The following is a 13,956-nucleotide window of genomic DNA, read 5'->3' on the forward strand; positions in this document are numbered from 1 at the left end:
ACAAGGAAACAAATTCCAGCTTGTCATCAAGAATTCATATTTACAAATATGAAAATGTGGCATTATAAAAATGTTTTGCATTGCGAAAACACAAGTTTATAGGTTTCACTGTTAAAGACAGCTTCTTAAACAATGTCGAAGAAAGTAAAAAAAATCATTACAGTAAATTTCCCTGATAACCAGAACTCTGATAGCTTAAACAGTGACATATATATGATACAGTGAGTATATATATATGATTTACTATATATATATATATATATATATATATATATATATATATATATGTATGTATATATATATATATATATATATGTATGTATATATATATATATATATATATATATATATATATATATATATATATATATATATATATATATTGTAAATCATACAACAGGTGCTAGAAGTAACAAATTATTAAAATTCTGTGACTGATAATGATGTCAGTTTTAAGGTGCTACAATTCTGAGAGCAGTATCATTATCAATTGTATATATTTGAGAATTAAACAAAAATCAAAGTTTTTGTTGTAAGTTGTCAACTGAAGCCAAAAATATTGGAGCAAGGGGGCTTCCCAGAATTCTTAGCATTTTTGCTGTTTTTTGTTGTTTAGCTCTCATACCTCATATCATTAGTCTTAGAAAGCTTTTTGTTAATAAAATCTTCATGATAGTTAGGTTTGAATTTTTTAATGCAGTTTTTTCCCCCAGATTTACATATTCAAACTAATAAAATATTGCTGTAATAGAACTGAGCAGGATGTGGCTATCACCTGGGTTAGCTCAATAATATAAGTTTTCCTCACATCACAAGTGCCTATTACTAAATGAACCACTAAATATTGGTGCATTATCTGATGCCCCCAACAGATGTATCAGTCTGGCCCTATTTGTGTGTTATTCAGGTAAAAGGTGTAGTGTCTTGTAACTGATTAAAATACAGTGCATAACAATCATGTCTTGTGAACTGAGGCACACATTACTGTAAGGTATTGTATGTTTCAATCATAACACTAGAATACTGATTTTGCAACTTCTCTTGCTGGAAAAGCACTTCCTTTTTCAATTTGGCTTCCATTCCTGTTCTTCTAACACAGGGATGTGGAGTCTCTCCTTTTCATTGGCTTTTGTTTAATTTTAACACTATTGAGTTAGCCAATAATTTTACCAGCTCTGTGGTAAAGTCGCACTTAAGATCTCTTGTACCTTCACAAACTGCCTTCTTTAAAACCACACAACTGTTAATGCTGACAGTTGCCTTCCTTATCACCAGGGCCGCATAAAACGTCTGGCCATTTTTTCACAAAACTCGTGTCTTGAGTGTTTTTTCCCCACTAAATTACAGCAAACCTTTGGAGTAAATAAACTCCCCCACTAAATTACAGCAAACCTCTGGACTCCACTGTGATGGAGAGTTTTCCCCTTAATATTTTAAAAAAACATTGTCTGGCCTGCAGAAATGAATAATTAATGACTATTGGTTATCCATCCTCCTCACTCCTTCTCTTTCTGCCTCTTTCCAGACTTCCGTCTGGATTGTGAACTGCAGTGTGTGGGGAATGACATGTGGCTACTGTTGCCCTGTTGCATCACAAAGTCATTGACTGAGCAGAACATCCCTTGCTCTTCCCTGAGTAGACTGTACACTTCTTGGTAGAGGTCATTAAGGCGTTGCTTCATTTCTCTGACTGAGCGTGAAACTTCAGACTTTTCTCGGAGTAGTCTGGCGCGGTGACGTCGCAAGCCATTAACGTTATGCTCCAGGCCCAGTAAGATGTCTAGCTTTCTACGCCGACAGTTTTGCGCTGCCATCTTGTTTTTGCCTCTCCTCCGAATGTCTCTGATCAGTGTGAGCTGATCCTCACTTAGGCGGTGCTTAGCCAGTAGCTCATTGAACTCCTCCACAGGCAAGTTAATTATGTGGTCATTGGAAAATGGAATTTTCATGGCACGTGCTTGCTTCTCATCTCTACTAGAAAGCTTGTTCTGGACGTCATGCTCCAGAGACTCATTTGAATGCTGTTTGGGGAACTTTCTTTGACTGATACATTGGGGCTGATTGTAGGTGTGATTATGGCCGATGTGTTCAAGCCAGGGTAAATGTTGGAACTGACTGAGCTGCCGGTAATTTGTGTGGCACATCTTATGTTGCTCTGGGTTGTAACCACCAACAGCTCCTTCATCTTCTTCATCAGTGAGTTCCTCTTTGATGGGGGTGTATCCTATAGCCCCCTCCTCTGGAGCTGACTCTGTGGATGACATGGATGATGAAGAACAAGAGGATGATGAAGAGGAACATGAAGATTCAGATCTACATGGGGAAGAAGGACTTTGGCTGAAGTCCAGAGATAGTCCAGAGTCAGAGTCTGTATGGTCCTGTTCTACATTCTGGGAAACCTGTGACTGGCTAAATTCATTCTCCAGAGCTAGATCCAGCAAACTGATCTCTTCAAACATGTCTTCTTCCAGGTGAGGACCAAAAAGACTTGGCAGGTCCTGTTCCTCCATAGAGGATCCATTTGAATTCTGACTGTTGTTAGCAGAGCTATCTGTTGCAGAAGAGAGAAGGAAATCTATGATGTCAGAGTCATTCAAATGAAAATCTATGTTGGAAGAGGCATTTGAAATGTTCTGGTTATGGTTGGATTGATGGCTGTCTTCTTTGCTGATGTCTCTGCTTGCAGATGAGATCTGGCTGCATCTTAGCAAGTCTGTTTGGTGACGGCTAGTATCCTGGTGGATAGGATTGTCCATATGTCCTGTTTCACTTGCTCTTCCTCCAACAGTGAAATGAGAATCATCCACATCCATGTCCTGCAAAAAGTTGAAGTTATACTTTAAAGGGGATCCAGTTTTAGTAAAACTGCCTATATAGTTATAAAAGGTCAAACCCCAAGCTTGGAGAGAGCCACATTTAGTACTGTCCCTGAGGTAGCACCCTTTATTAGCTAATAGGTTGAGGGAGGTGCGTATAATAAGGGAAAATGCTATACTATATGCAGGACTGTGGCTATCCAGGACTGGAGTGTAACACTCCTAGTTTTGAACGTAAAGCTACACTGCTCAAAAAAATAAAGGGAACGCTTAAACAACACAATATAGCTCCAAGTAAATCAAACTTCTGTGAAATCAAGCTGTCCACTTAGGAAGCCACACTGATTGACAATCAATTTCACATGCTGTTGTGCAAATGGAATAGACAACAGGTGGAAATTATTAGCAATTAGCAAGACACACTCAATAAAGGAGTGGTTCTGCAGGTGGGGACCACAGACCACTTCTTAGTACCTTTCTGCATTCTGGCTGATGTTTTGGTCACTTTTGAATGTTGGTGGTGCTTTCACACTCATGAGGTAGCAGGAGACGGACTCTACAACCCACACAAGTGGCTCAGGTAGTGCAGCTCATCCAGGATGGCACATCAATGCGAGCTGTGGCAAGAAGGTTTGCTGTGTCTGTCAGCGTAGTGTCCAGAGGCTGGAGGCACTACCAGGAGACAGGCCAGTACACCAGGAGACGTGGAGCAGGCCGTAGGAGGGCAACAACCCAGCAGAAGGACCGCTACCTCTGCCTTTGTGCAAGGAGGAACAGGAGGAGCACTGCCAGAGCCCTGCAAAATGACCTCCAGCAGGCCATAAATGTGCATGTGTATGCACAAAAGGTTAGAAACCGACTCCATGAGGATGGTATGAGGGCCCAACGTCCACAGATGGGGGTTGTGCTCACAGCCCAACACCGTGCAGGACGCTTGGCATTTGCCAGAGAACACCAGGATTGGCAAATTCGCCACTGGCACCCTGTGCTCTTCACAGATGAAAGCAGGTTCACACTGAGCACATGTGACAGACGTGACAGAGTCTGGAGATGCCATTGAGAGTGATCTGCTGCCTGCAACATCCTTCAGCATGACCGGTTTGGCAGTGGGTCAGTAATGGTGTGGGGTGGCATTTCTTTGGAGGGCCACACAGCCCTCCATGTGCTCGCCAGAGGTAGCCTGACTGCCATTAGGTACCGAGATGAGATCCTCATACCCCTTGTGAGAACATATGCTGGTGTGGTTGGCCCTGGGTTCCTCCTAATGCAGGACAATGCTAGACCTCATGTGGCTGGAGTGTGTCAGCAGTTCCTGCAAGATGAAGGCATTGAAGCTATGGACTGGCCCGCCCGTTCCCCAGACCTGAATCCGATTGGGCACATCTGGGACATCATGTCTCACTCCATCCACCAACGCCACTTTGCACCACAGACTGTCCAGGAGTTGGCAGATGCTTAAGTCCAAGTCTTGGAGGAGATCCCTCAGGAGACCATCCGCCACCTCATCAGGAGCATGCCCAGGTGTTATACAGGCACGTGGAGGCCATACACAATACTGAGCCTCATTTTGACTTGTTTTAAGGACTTAACATCAAAGTTGGATCAGCCTGTAGTGTGTTTTTCCACTTTAAATTTGTGTGTGACTCCAAATCCAGGCCTCCATTTGGTTAATAAATTTGATTTCCAATGATGATTTTTGTGTGATTTTGTTGTCAGCACATTCAACTTTGTACAGAACAAAGTATTCAATGAGAATATTTCATTCATTCAGATCTAGGATGTGTTAGAGTGTTCCCCTTATTTTTGAGCAGTGTGTATAGAAACCTGCATGGTATTTAATTGATTAGTTTTTTATTTAAAAAATGCTACATTTTTAATATTAGAAGCAAGAAAATCTTCTAAGGAATTCAAAGTTCTATAAAAACACTTTACTGAGGAAGAAAGAAATAATGATTACCTCTGGATCCATAATAGCCAAAACATCTTGCCACTGTTGTTCTAGGTCCAGCAAGGGCTCATCTTGAGGGAGCAGTGGGGAGAGAAGAGGCCTTTGGTATTGCAGTGGGTCTTCCTCCACTCTCTTTACATCAGCATCTCCCAACTGAGGAAGTACATAGGTACAATCATACCACTGACAATTGTGCAAGTTTTTAGAACATGTCAGAACAGTCAATAACAGGAGTTTATAAATAGGCAACTTACATGTTGCTGCTCTCTTAGGGGCAAATTTGACTCCAATAGTTGCAAACACTCCTCGATAGAGAATGAGGTATCTTCTTCTAAACCTGCAAACTGGTAGAGGGGAAAAAGAAGTATGAGGAAAACACTAGTCGCCAAGGCCAGAATCAAGCCTCAGGCTTGTGCTTTTATGGAATGTAGAAAGACAACATTGGGACGGACAAACAGGCCTGATTAGCCTTAATGTCAGTCAATTGTTGGAGAGGGTTTCAAAAACCAAGCTTATAAGAATGTTATACTTACATGCTGAGATGGCTAGCAAATTAACTGTAGTCATTCAGCTGTAGTCAATCATTTTGGCGTTTTAGCTATATTAGAATACAGGACAAACTAATTTGTATCTGTTGTGGATGCTTTTGGAATCTAAAGATACTGTTTAAATGTTGTAGCCAAGCTGAAGATAAAATATTAGTTAAAATAATAATCATTAATTAAAATGAAGCAGAAGCTGTAAAAGAAGAAATGTCTACAGGAGGGGTGCTCCTTTAAACACAGCAAGTGCTGTAGTCATAAACATGCTTGTGCTGGAAAATAGGGTGGTTCTTTTCATGTGAAACGTAACCCTCAGTCAGCTGCCAACGGTTTGGCTGTCCGAGACAGGGAAATTTCCCTGTCCTGTTGGGATGGCTCATTTTTCTTTTGCAAGAACATGTCCACCTAAGCTGTGCTTGTGTGAAAGCACCTTATTAAGCTTTTGCATGGACATCCATCAAGGGTATCCATTACTGTCTGTCAGAACACAGTAGGGCAAATTATTTTAATACCTGGACATCTTCCCCCAGGATGTTGCCCATGGGGTTATGAAATGGATTTGCATTCCTCCAGCTATCCACCATGAATTCATCCTCGTCTTCATTAAACTGACCAAAGTGTTGGTTTTGTTCTTGAGGCAGTTGCTGCTGATGGACATTATGGTTAGGTTCTTGTTGCCACAGGGGCATTTCATCTGTTTCCTAGGGGGGAGGGGGACAAGATCACAACTTCACTATTGTATCTTAATTTTGCATTTCCACTGCACATTCTAAATTGCTTATATATTATACATATTCACAATGTATTACAACACACAAGATAACAGAAGTGTCAATTGCCTTTGTATTTAATTTTATATTTCAATTTATATTTGACACTGGTAGTAGAAATTGACCAGCCTTTACAAATAAAACCTCTGACAACAATACAGATTGTTTAATATGCTTCATGGGTGATTTAGACTAGGCTTTCCAGTTAGAGTGGGCTATATGATGATGTTATACTGTTATCGTGATAAATTATGCCACAGCATTCTTTTCTCAGCATATTGTGCATATCGTTAGTATTTAAAGAACACTGAGCAACTATGTTTCAATACAAAGAGAGAATAATTTGGCATGTGTACTTGCATTTAGTGCAGTACCATTTGTAAAACTCAATAAAAATCACTAATTGTTATGATTATTACAGTATTTTATATGTGGCACAAGAGGTTCTAGTTTGTGTGTTCCAATTTATTGTGGATTATTGTTTGTTGTTCCAACAACAATCTCAGAAAAACTAAATATTCTGATGCATATCATGTATCGTAAAAAAGTCTTGAAGTATCGTGATATATTTGCCATATTGCCCTCCCCTACTTTCCAGGCTATTGCTAAGATGTACACAATCAATTATATCAAATAAGCCCTCCATATCGAGGGACCGTATTAATTTTAAGATGAAAAATAAAGTGGAATTCAAACAGGAATTCATGTCTTTTAAAAAGAACAACTTAATGGCTTTATTTACAGTCTTAAAACTAATCAAAGTGCCAAAATCTGTCAGTCAAGTACTAGACTACTTGAATTATCAAGTTTTTACATTTACGGCATTTGGCTGATGCTCTTATCCAGAGCGACTTACAATTGGATCATTTTACACAGGTAGGTGAAGGCGGTGTTAGGAGTCTTGCCCAAGGACTCTTATTGGTGTAGTGTAGGGTGCTTACCCAGGTGGGGATTGAACCCCAGTCTACAGCATAGAAGGCAGAGGTGTTAACCACTACACTACACTACACAACCACCTGTTCTGTTCTGTTCATTTTTTCTGTACCTCTTCATAGGATCACTAACACAGACAGCCATTGTCTATATATAAACTTAACCTTTATGTGCTCTGGAAAGGACTTAGTGAAAGCAACTGGTTGTCTGTCTGCCTTCACTACTATAATTAGATTCAAAGGCGCATTTCCATCTGTAGTTCAAAATAATCCACTGAATTTGCAAGTCCGAGATCAGTGGGTCAGCAGAGAGAGAACAGTAGCCACATTACCATGGCCTAAACCTATAGCTTACTGTCCCAGACTGAACCTTCATAAACTGTGATAGAATTCCTCTTTTTGATAAATAAAGATGCTCCTGTCTCTTGTGTCTGGGCCTTTGTAGCAATGAACTGGAAAGTTCAAGGTTAAACTTTGGTCTCACTGGGGCATCTTTCTGAAAAAGTGATTAAGAGCAGTCTTTGCTTTGTGTGGCTCTTGAAGATTAGAGTCTACTAAAGGGTCAGCAGGGGTCTTGTGTGTGTGCCAGTCACATAATCAGCAGCTGGTAAACAAGCATTGCGAAAGTGAATGTGCACATGTAATGTCCAGTGATGTCTACTCAGGTTGCAAAACAGCCCCGGCTAGGGTCATGCAAGCCACGCTGCAAACAAGCCTCTGATTAAACTGTATCCATACAGGTCATGACAAGCCTGACTGGTGAACCCAGGCACCCTTTTAAAGCCAATATCGAGACAAAAGGAGATTGAGGAGAGTAATATGTGACTCAACTAAACCTTTTCATATGTTCTTCACATTATATATATATATATATATATATATATTAGACCGACAATCTGATAATCATTGTGCGTTCTCTCTCTCTCTCTCTCTCTCCCCCTCCCTCCAAATTAGTTCTCCCGAAGTAACAGGTTTGGCAGCTAGTAAATTTAGCTCAAAAGAGGCAGAATTTTTTTTAGCTCACTTACATACAGTACTAACCAACAAGCAAGGCCCTCTGTCCAGAAATAGGTGTTGTAGGCTATGTACAGGCAAGCCTGTTTGACCACTGAAACTGGGTGGACTTGACAATATGACAGCTGTGTCTAAGAATGGAAAACCTCATTCAGCTCAGAAAGAAAGGAATGTATCAGACAGTGTCCAACAACCCTCCACTTTCCTGTAGAGTTTAGTTTCAACCTGCATCTAACATATTGCCCCTCTTCCCCATCCTTATGTTACCCTAATGCACCTGATCGAGACCATGAAGGAATTCCAAAGAAGCTCATTAGCTGGAGCAGGTGAAGCAGGTTGTGGCTGGAACTACACTCTGCTGGAGGGAAGATCTCCAGGGCCAGGACTAATGACTATTGGTATAGAACAATATGAGAGCAGTGACCTTGAATGTGTTTTGTACGCCAAACAACAACATGTTTTTGTGCTTTATGCTGGACAGACTGAGACACTAAGCTACTGTTATGTATGTATGTAACTATGTGTGTTTAAAATGACAACCCTGGTAGAGCTCAACCAATACTAAGATTCTCCGAATTATTATTATTTATTCTTCGTTATTTATTCTTTATTATTCGATTTTTTTATTTTGTGTTCTAACATATTATATAAAGTTAGGTTTGGAAACATTTGATATGTTTATTATTTTAACCTCAATGGTGATTTGTACCCAGCTTTACCTAGTCAGTTTTATACAAGCATCAAACCATTAAACAATATCAAACAAGTCACTAAAACTTTTCATCAATACCGGTAAGTCTGTGGAACATCAATATTGGTCAATACATCAATTGACCGAAAAACAGATCAGACCCTAATTCTTGGTAATGAGAGCATAAGCTGCCATAGATGCATAAAGTGAAAGAGAAAAGAGAAAGAGACGCTTAAAATCCCCTGCAGCCTGTTGTTTTGCCTTGAAGCCAACTGCAAGCGCCAGCTTAGACAGTGACTTGAGTCCCCTCAGTCTGGACAGAGCGCTGTTGTCTATCTTTATGTTTCTGTGGCGACATACCTCCTCAACACTGAGAGAAAATAACAGTACTCAAAACGTTGCTCTCCCACACTCCTATTAAGCTGAGGCCTAAAGCTACATTTATGTAATTTGTGTAAACATTACACTGTGAGGTTGCACAAACGTTTTTCTTTTTTTAATTAAATAATACTATGAACATATGTGCCACTGAAGTGAATAGAAAGTGATTCTTATACATGTTCTTGTGTGTAGTTTTAAGCCATTTCTGGACTGTGTGTGTATGTATGTATGTGGTGTTTGTGTGACAGACCATGTGTATGCAAGACCAGGGCAACATTCCTAAAATCATATGTTGGACACATTACCCAGAATCCCCTGGCGTGCCTCTTACAGCTGGCGGAACATAACACACAAATATCAGCTGTTGAGTAACAAGGAGAAATCTGACCAAGACCGGAGAGGACATGAGAGGGACATATCCAGTGCTTATTGCCTAAAGTCCACCCCCTACTACACATACTGCCTACCCTGTTTCTTGTGTTCTTCTCCAGTAATTGATAACAGACAAGTCAATTGCAGGGCCAATTGGTTTTAATTAAGTTAAATTGTGGTCAAATACAATTATATTTAGTGATTTAGGCTGTTTAACAACTTTTTGTGTATTACATCACACATGGTGACTACAAATTATTATATAAAAGTTAATAAGATTAAAATAATGTCATCAGTTAACTTTGTTCTGTAATAAACCTGCAGGGCAAAGGACAGAGATAATCTACTTCCTGGTAATGTAGGAGGCATTACAAACATTTAGATCAAACTGCTGTATAACGTAAAGCACATTTGCAATACTAGAGAACTGTTGTTGGTAAGCTTTCAGGGGTTAGAAGCAGAAGCAGATGAGTGCTGGTTTGCTGGTTTTGAGAGAATTTAACAGACAAAAATGGCATGAATGATGAGTTTGAATGTATTTTAATATAATTTAATCGTGTGGCGTAATGTTTTAATCAGATGTGAAAATGCACCAGTAACTAGGGACAGCAACACCAATATGAAGGCTAACAGCAATGCCTTTACCAATACTGATACTTTTGAAGGTGGTCTTCTGCACTTGAAAGTAAGAAATGTGATTTCTACACGAATAATGGCAAAAACAGGCATCAAAAAAAAGAAAAAAACAAAGTCTTTAGAATAGTCTTAAACTATCCAGTCTCCAGTGTTGTGTGCCAATTCACCAACTTATTACAAAATAGTGCTCTTCAATTGCTTCTGAAGGTGTTTTTAAGAACGTATGGGTATAAAAGAGGAACTGAACTAATTCTACTAACTTTCTGTGTAATACAGTGGTTGAAGTCAACAGAATCATTCAGAGGTTTGATGTGAAATGGTTAATCATAGAGAAACTTGATGACTGTTTACAGTGGTGGTGAAAGGAAGTAGGTGTCACAAGGTCTACAACACAAATATTGCATATTTTTATTTACTATCCAAAACCACATGTGAACCTACATGTGTATTATATGTAAGGTTAATGATGTTAAAGAAAACTTACTTTTCAGATTTTCTTTGGGAACTGCCTTTGAACACCCTGCATATACCACTCTGCCATAAATAGGTTAAAAATAATATGTTTTAAGCCAAAACCCTATCTCAGAACAATGTCTCAGACTTCAGGCAAGCCTTTGAAACCAGCACTTTGTGTGAGGGAACTTTTAGAGGCATTCTTCACGTCTGATTCTTTTACATGTTCATTTACATGTTCAATTTAATTAAACAAACATACTTTTTAAAATATTTGGTACTGATTTTTTTATGTATTGAAAACCAAAATGTCAGACTGTATTGATCTGCCCACCCTTAGCACCAACCTGTGAATTCAACCCACCTCTTTAATGTCTTCATTATCCATCTGGCTTCTTGAGAGCCGAGACAGATCCTCCAGGTTCTCCTCCCCGACTGGGTTGTACCCCAACTCTGACATCCCTCCACCTCCCATCCTCATGGTCAAGCTGGCTGAGTCCTCGATGTCCACCAGCCCATCAGCCCCCTCCAGTGCTCCAGCCTGGCCCTGCATCGCTGTCACACTGTTGTCAGACTCCCTGTGGACCAGCCAGGTTTCAAGCTGCGCTACTGGAACCTGCAGGTGGTCCAGCGAGCGCACCCAGCGCAGCAGCCTGCGGGTTGTGAAGAACCTGTCCAGGTCCAAGCTCTTCGGGTGGAGACTGTGCCCATCCAGCGAGTTCCAGAGGTTGTGGAACTGGGTTTGGGTTAGAGCTGAGCTTTGGCCTTGGATGATCTCAGAGAGAGGAGGGAGATAAGGGTCCACATCCACCCTTATCCCTGCTAGACTGAGCAGTATGGCCACCTGAATTAGGCCTTCACTGAAGTACTTCTTCAGGGACTGCATGGCACTTCCAAAAACAGCCAGTGGGGATGGATCTCTGTCAGTGGGCTGGTTTAAGCCCAAATAATGTCTATTTGGAACTTCCAATAATAAAGGTAAAACTTCTTAATGTTTTGAGTCCAGTTGATGAGGATGTTGTGTTTGGAAAGTTCTAAAACAAAATAAAACAATACATTATAGGTAACACAGGACAGGCCTAATAAACAGCCAAACTGCGTCTGTTCTCCCTGTAACGCTTTCTGATTGCTCAACTGGACATCAGCCAGGTCCACTTGGTGGCGTGTTGAACTTTCTCGCTCTTAGAATGTACCAGAATGAGCTTCTAGATCCGTTGTTTAAAACGGACGCTCGAAGATAAGAGGCTGGTCAACAGTGAGCCGCAAAAGACAGCGAGCTGTCGATGGCCGTCACGCCCGCTGACCTATTTCTGTTTGTTTGTGAACTGTAGCAGCGCATTCTGTCCCTCCGCGCATGATGTAATCTGAACGTTACCCGGGGAAAGAAACATGGCAGTTTTGGGCTTGGCGTGTCATTCCTGTTATTCACCAGGAACTTTCCCCTCCTAACTCACATGTGACCCGCAGGGTTGCTGATCTGCGATGACCAAAACAATCACAAGCTGCTTCTGGCACTGTTTGTTACTGGACTCATAACCTCGGACAAACGTTTCAAAATAACATCAGAAAAACGACTGACAGTCACACTACAACGCAGGACTGACATGTAATGCAGTTTTTATTTATTTGTTTCCTTATGTATTTAGTCATTTAAAGCCAGATGTTTTTAGCAAATAAAGCGATTAACTTCTTAAACCATGTGAGAAATAAATCAGTATATTTTACCCTTTGCTGTGTAAATGATCGGAAGTTCAGCTCGCCTGACGCCACACTGCTATATAACAACCGTCCATATTCCTATAATAATAAAGCAGCCCTCCTTACCTCGTCACTGGGCGGCTGAAGTTTGTTCCTCTGTGAGTAGTAGGCGAACTGATGTGAGTGTAGCGGTTGTGCATTTATGTGCGGAGGCTCTACCCGGCAGTCCTCACATCTCCTCCCAAAGTGACGCGATGGCAGTTTCGGTTTTCATTCACTCAGACAGGTCGGTGTGCCGCTGAGTTACAGAGCCAAACAGCACCGCTCTGACTGTTTAAAGGCGCTACAGGTGACTGACCGACACATCGACCAATAAAACCCCTGACTGTAAGCGAGTAGTGCAGCTGTGAGATTTGACTTGTTACCACACAGTTCTTGTTTGCCCCGCTTCTTTATTCAGTGGGAGTGGCTCGAGTCTCAGCCTAACTCATCCAGCAGTCGTGACGTTTAGTATATATGGTGTGTGACATTTTCCCTTTCTGTCATGGGATAGTTTAGACCCATGTTTACCAGTCTAAACAGCATTCAGTAACTCATACTTGTAATGTTTGGCTGAGTAAGTAGGCTATGAAACCTGGGATGAACGTGCTGTCCCGAGTCAGGCAAAGACCTTGATCATTCATGTCATGCAATAATGAAAGCTTCTCTTCAAGTATTATAAGTACGATTAATGAATACGATTATTATTATTATTATTATTACTATTATTATTATTATTAGTAGTAGTAGTAGTAGTAGTAGTAATAGCCTAGTAGGCTATGGATTCTCTGTTGAATGAGCTCTTAAATGTGGCAAACTAAGGCCGTGGACTAGTTTGTCATAAATAATGAACAACTCATTATATGAACGTATCATTGAACGTATAGGCTGCCTTAGTGTAGCTTTTCACTCATGGCAGTCAACTAGTCCACATCTGGTAGCAACTGGTAATTTTAGTTATGTGGGCATCCAGTTTCCAGCACTGTTTAAATTCTGACCGGTCCTCCTCCTGCTAAGAATACTTCTTGATAGTGCACAACGTGTACACAACGCCACCTATCGGAGAGGCCGATACAGTGTTTGTGGTGTTCGCCTGCGTGTCGTCTTTTTTCCTCGCCTGTAGCTCACAGAGTTGTGTACAGTCGTGTACCTGTTAAATTTCATAACTTTCTGCTTAAAAAACAGAAACCATTGTGTTTTTCTTTTGGTTGCTGATGGTTTTGTAATGAGGGTTGATATCACCGTGTAAAGGATATGTTTTAACAGCTGACCAATGGCTGATTCTAAAGGCATGTTGTTTCCTGATGGGACCTAAAGGTGTTCTACAGGAAATTAGCTAGTGGTCTCCATGGGAAACCAATTCCAAATAGAAATCAACACCATTAAGTTTCAATCCTAAAGATTTCTGATGGTCATTTTTCTGCAGGGTCACCGTTCGTCCCATTTTAGAACGGTTTGCATCGAGCAAACTACTTATCTACCCAAGACCTTCTGAAGGTTGTGCTAAATTTAGCTTTAAAGTCACATTTAATGACTCATTGTAGTCAAACATGCGCGTACACGGTTAGCGTAGGTTATGTTTGCATCTAACAAACCACAGTAATTTGTAGGAAGTATCCAAGTTGCTTCACTTGGGCACATTTTTGCTGCCTCGGAGGTTCCTA

At 40.7% G+C, this 13,956-nt stretch overlaps 1 protein-coding gene across 2 annotated transcripts; it reads right to left on the reverse strand.

Moving 5' to 3' along the window:
- Positions 1-707: 707 nt before the first annotated feature.
- On the reverse strand, positions 708-12,586 carry nfe2l1a (nuclear factor, erythroid 2-like 1a). Of its 2 annotated transcripts, XM_017685522.2 has the most exons (6): positions 12,380-12,586; positions 10,920-11,589; positions 5,819-6,007; positions 5,019-5,108; positions 4,774-4,917; positions 708-2,816 (listed from the first exon to the last, which is right to left on the reverse strand). In XM_017685522.2, exons 2-6 carry the CDS (start codon positions 11,439-11,441, stop codon positions 1,497-1,499), a joined length of 2,265 nt encoding a protein of 754 aa, XP_017541011.2. In that variant the 5' UTR covers positions 11,442-11,589; positions 12,380-12,586; the 3' UTR covers positions 708-1,496. The 2 variants fall into 2 exon arrangements, with proteins under 2 accessions (XP_017541011.2, XP_017541018.2); XM_017685529.2 differs by lacking the exon at positions 5,819-6,007.
- Positions 12,587-13,956: the final 1,370 nt, after the last annotated feature.

Source organism: Pygocentrus nattereri, chromosome 14 (genome assembly GCF_015220715.1).
Source record: "Pygocentrus nattereri isolate fPygNat1 chromosome 14, fPygNat1.pri, whole genome shotgun sequence".
In the NCBI taxonomy this organism is placed as follows: Eukaryota; Metazoa; Chordata; class Actinopteri; order Characiformes; family Serrasalmidae; genus Pygocentrus; species Pygocentrus nattereri.

Coding starts and splice junctions, on each gene's coding strand:
- nfe2l1a (XM_017685522.2), bottom strand. CDS start 11,441: ATGCAGTCCCTGAAGAAGTACTTCAGTGAAGGCCTAATTCAGGTGGCC. Junction 6,008..10,919: donor ATAATGAAGACATTAAAGAG/GTGGGTTGAATT, acceptor CCTCCCCCCTAG/GAAACAGATGAAATGCCCCT. Junction 2,817..4,773: donor TGGCTATTATGGATCCAGAG/GTAATCATTATT, acceptor AACTTTTTGCAG/GACATGGATGTGGATGATTC.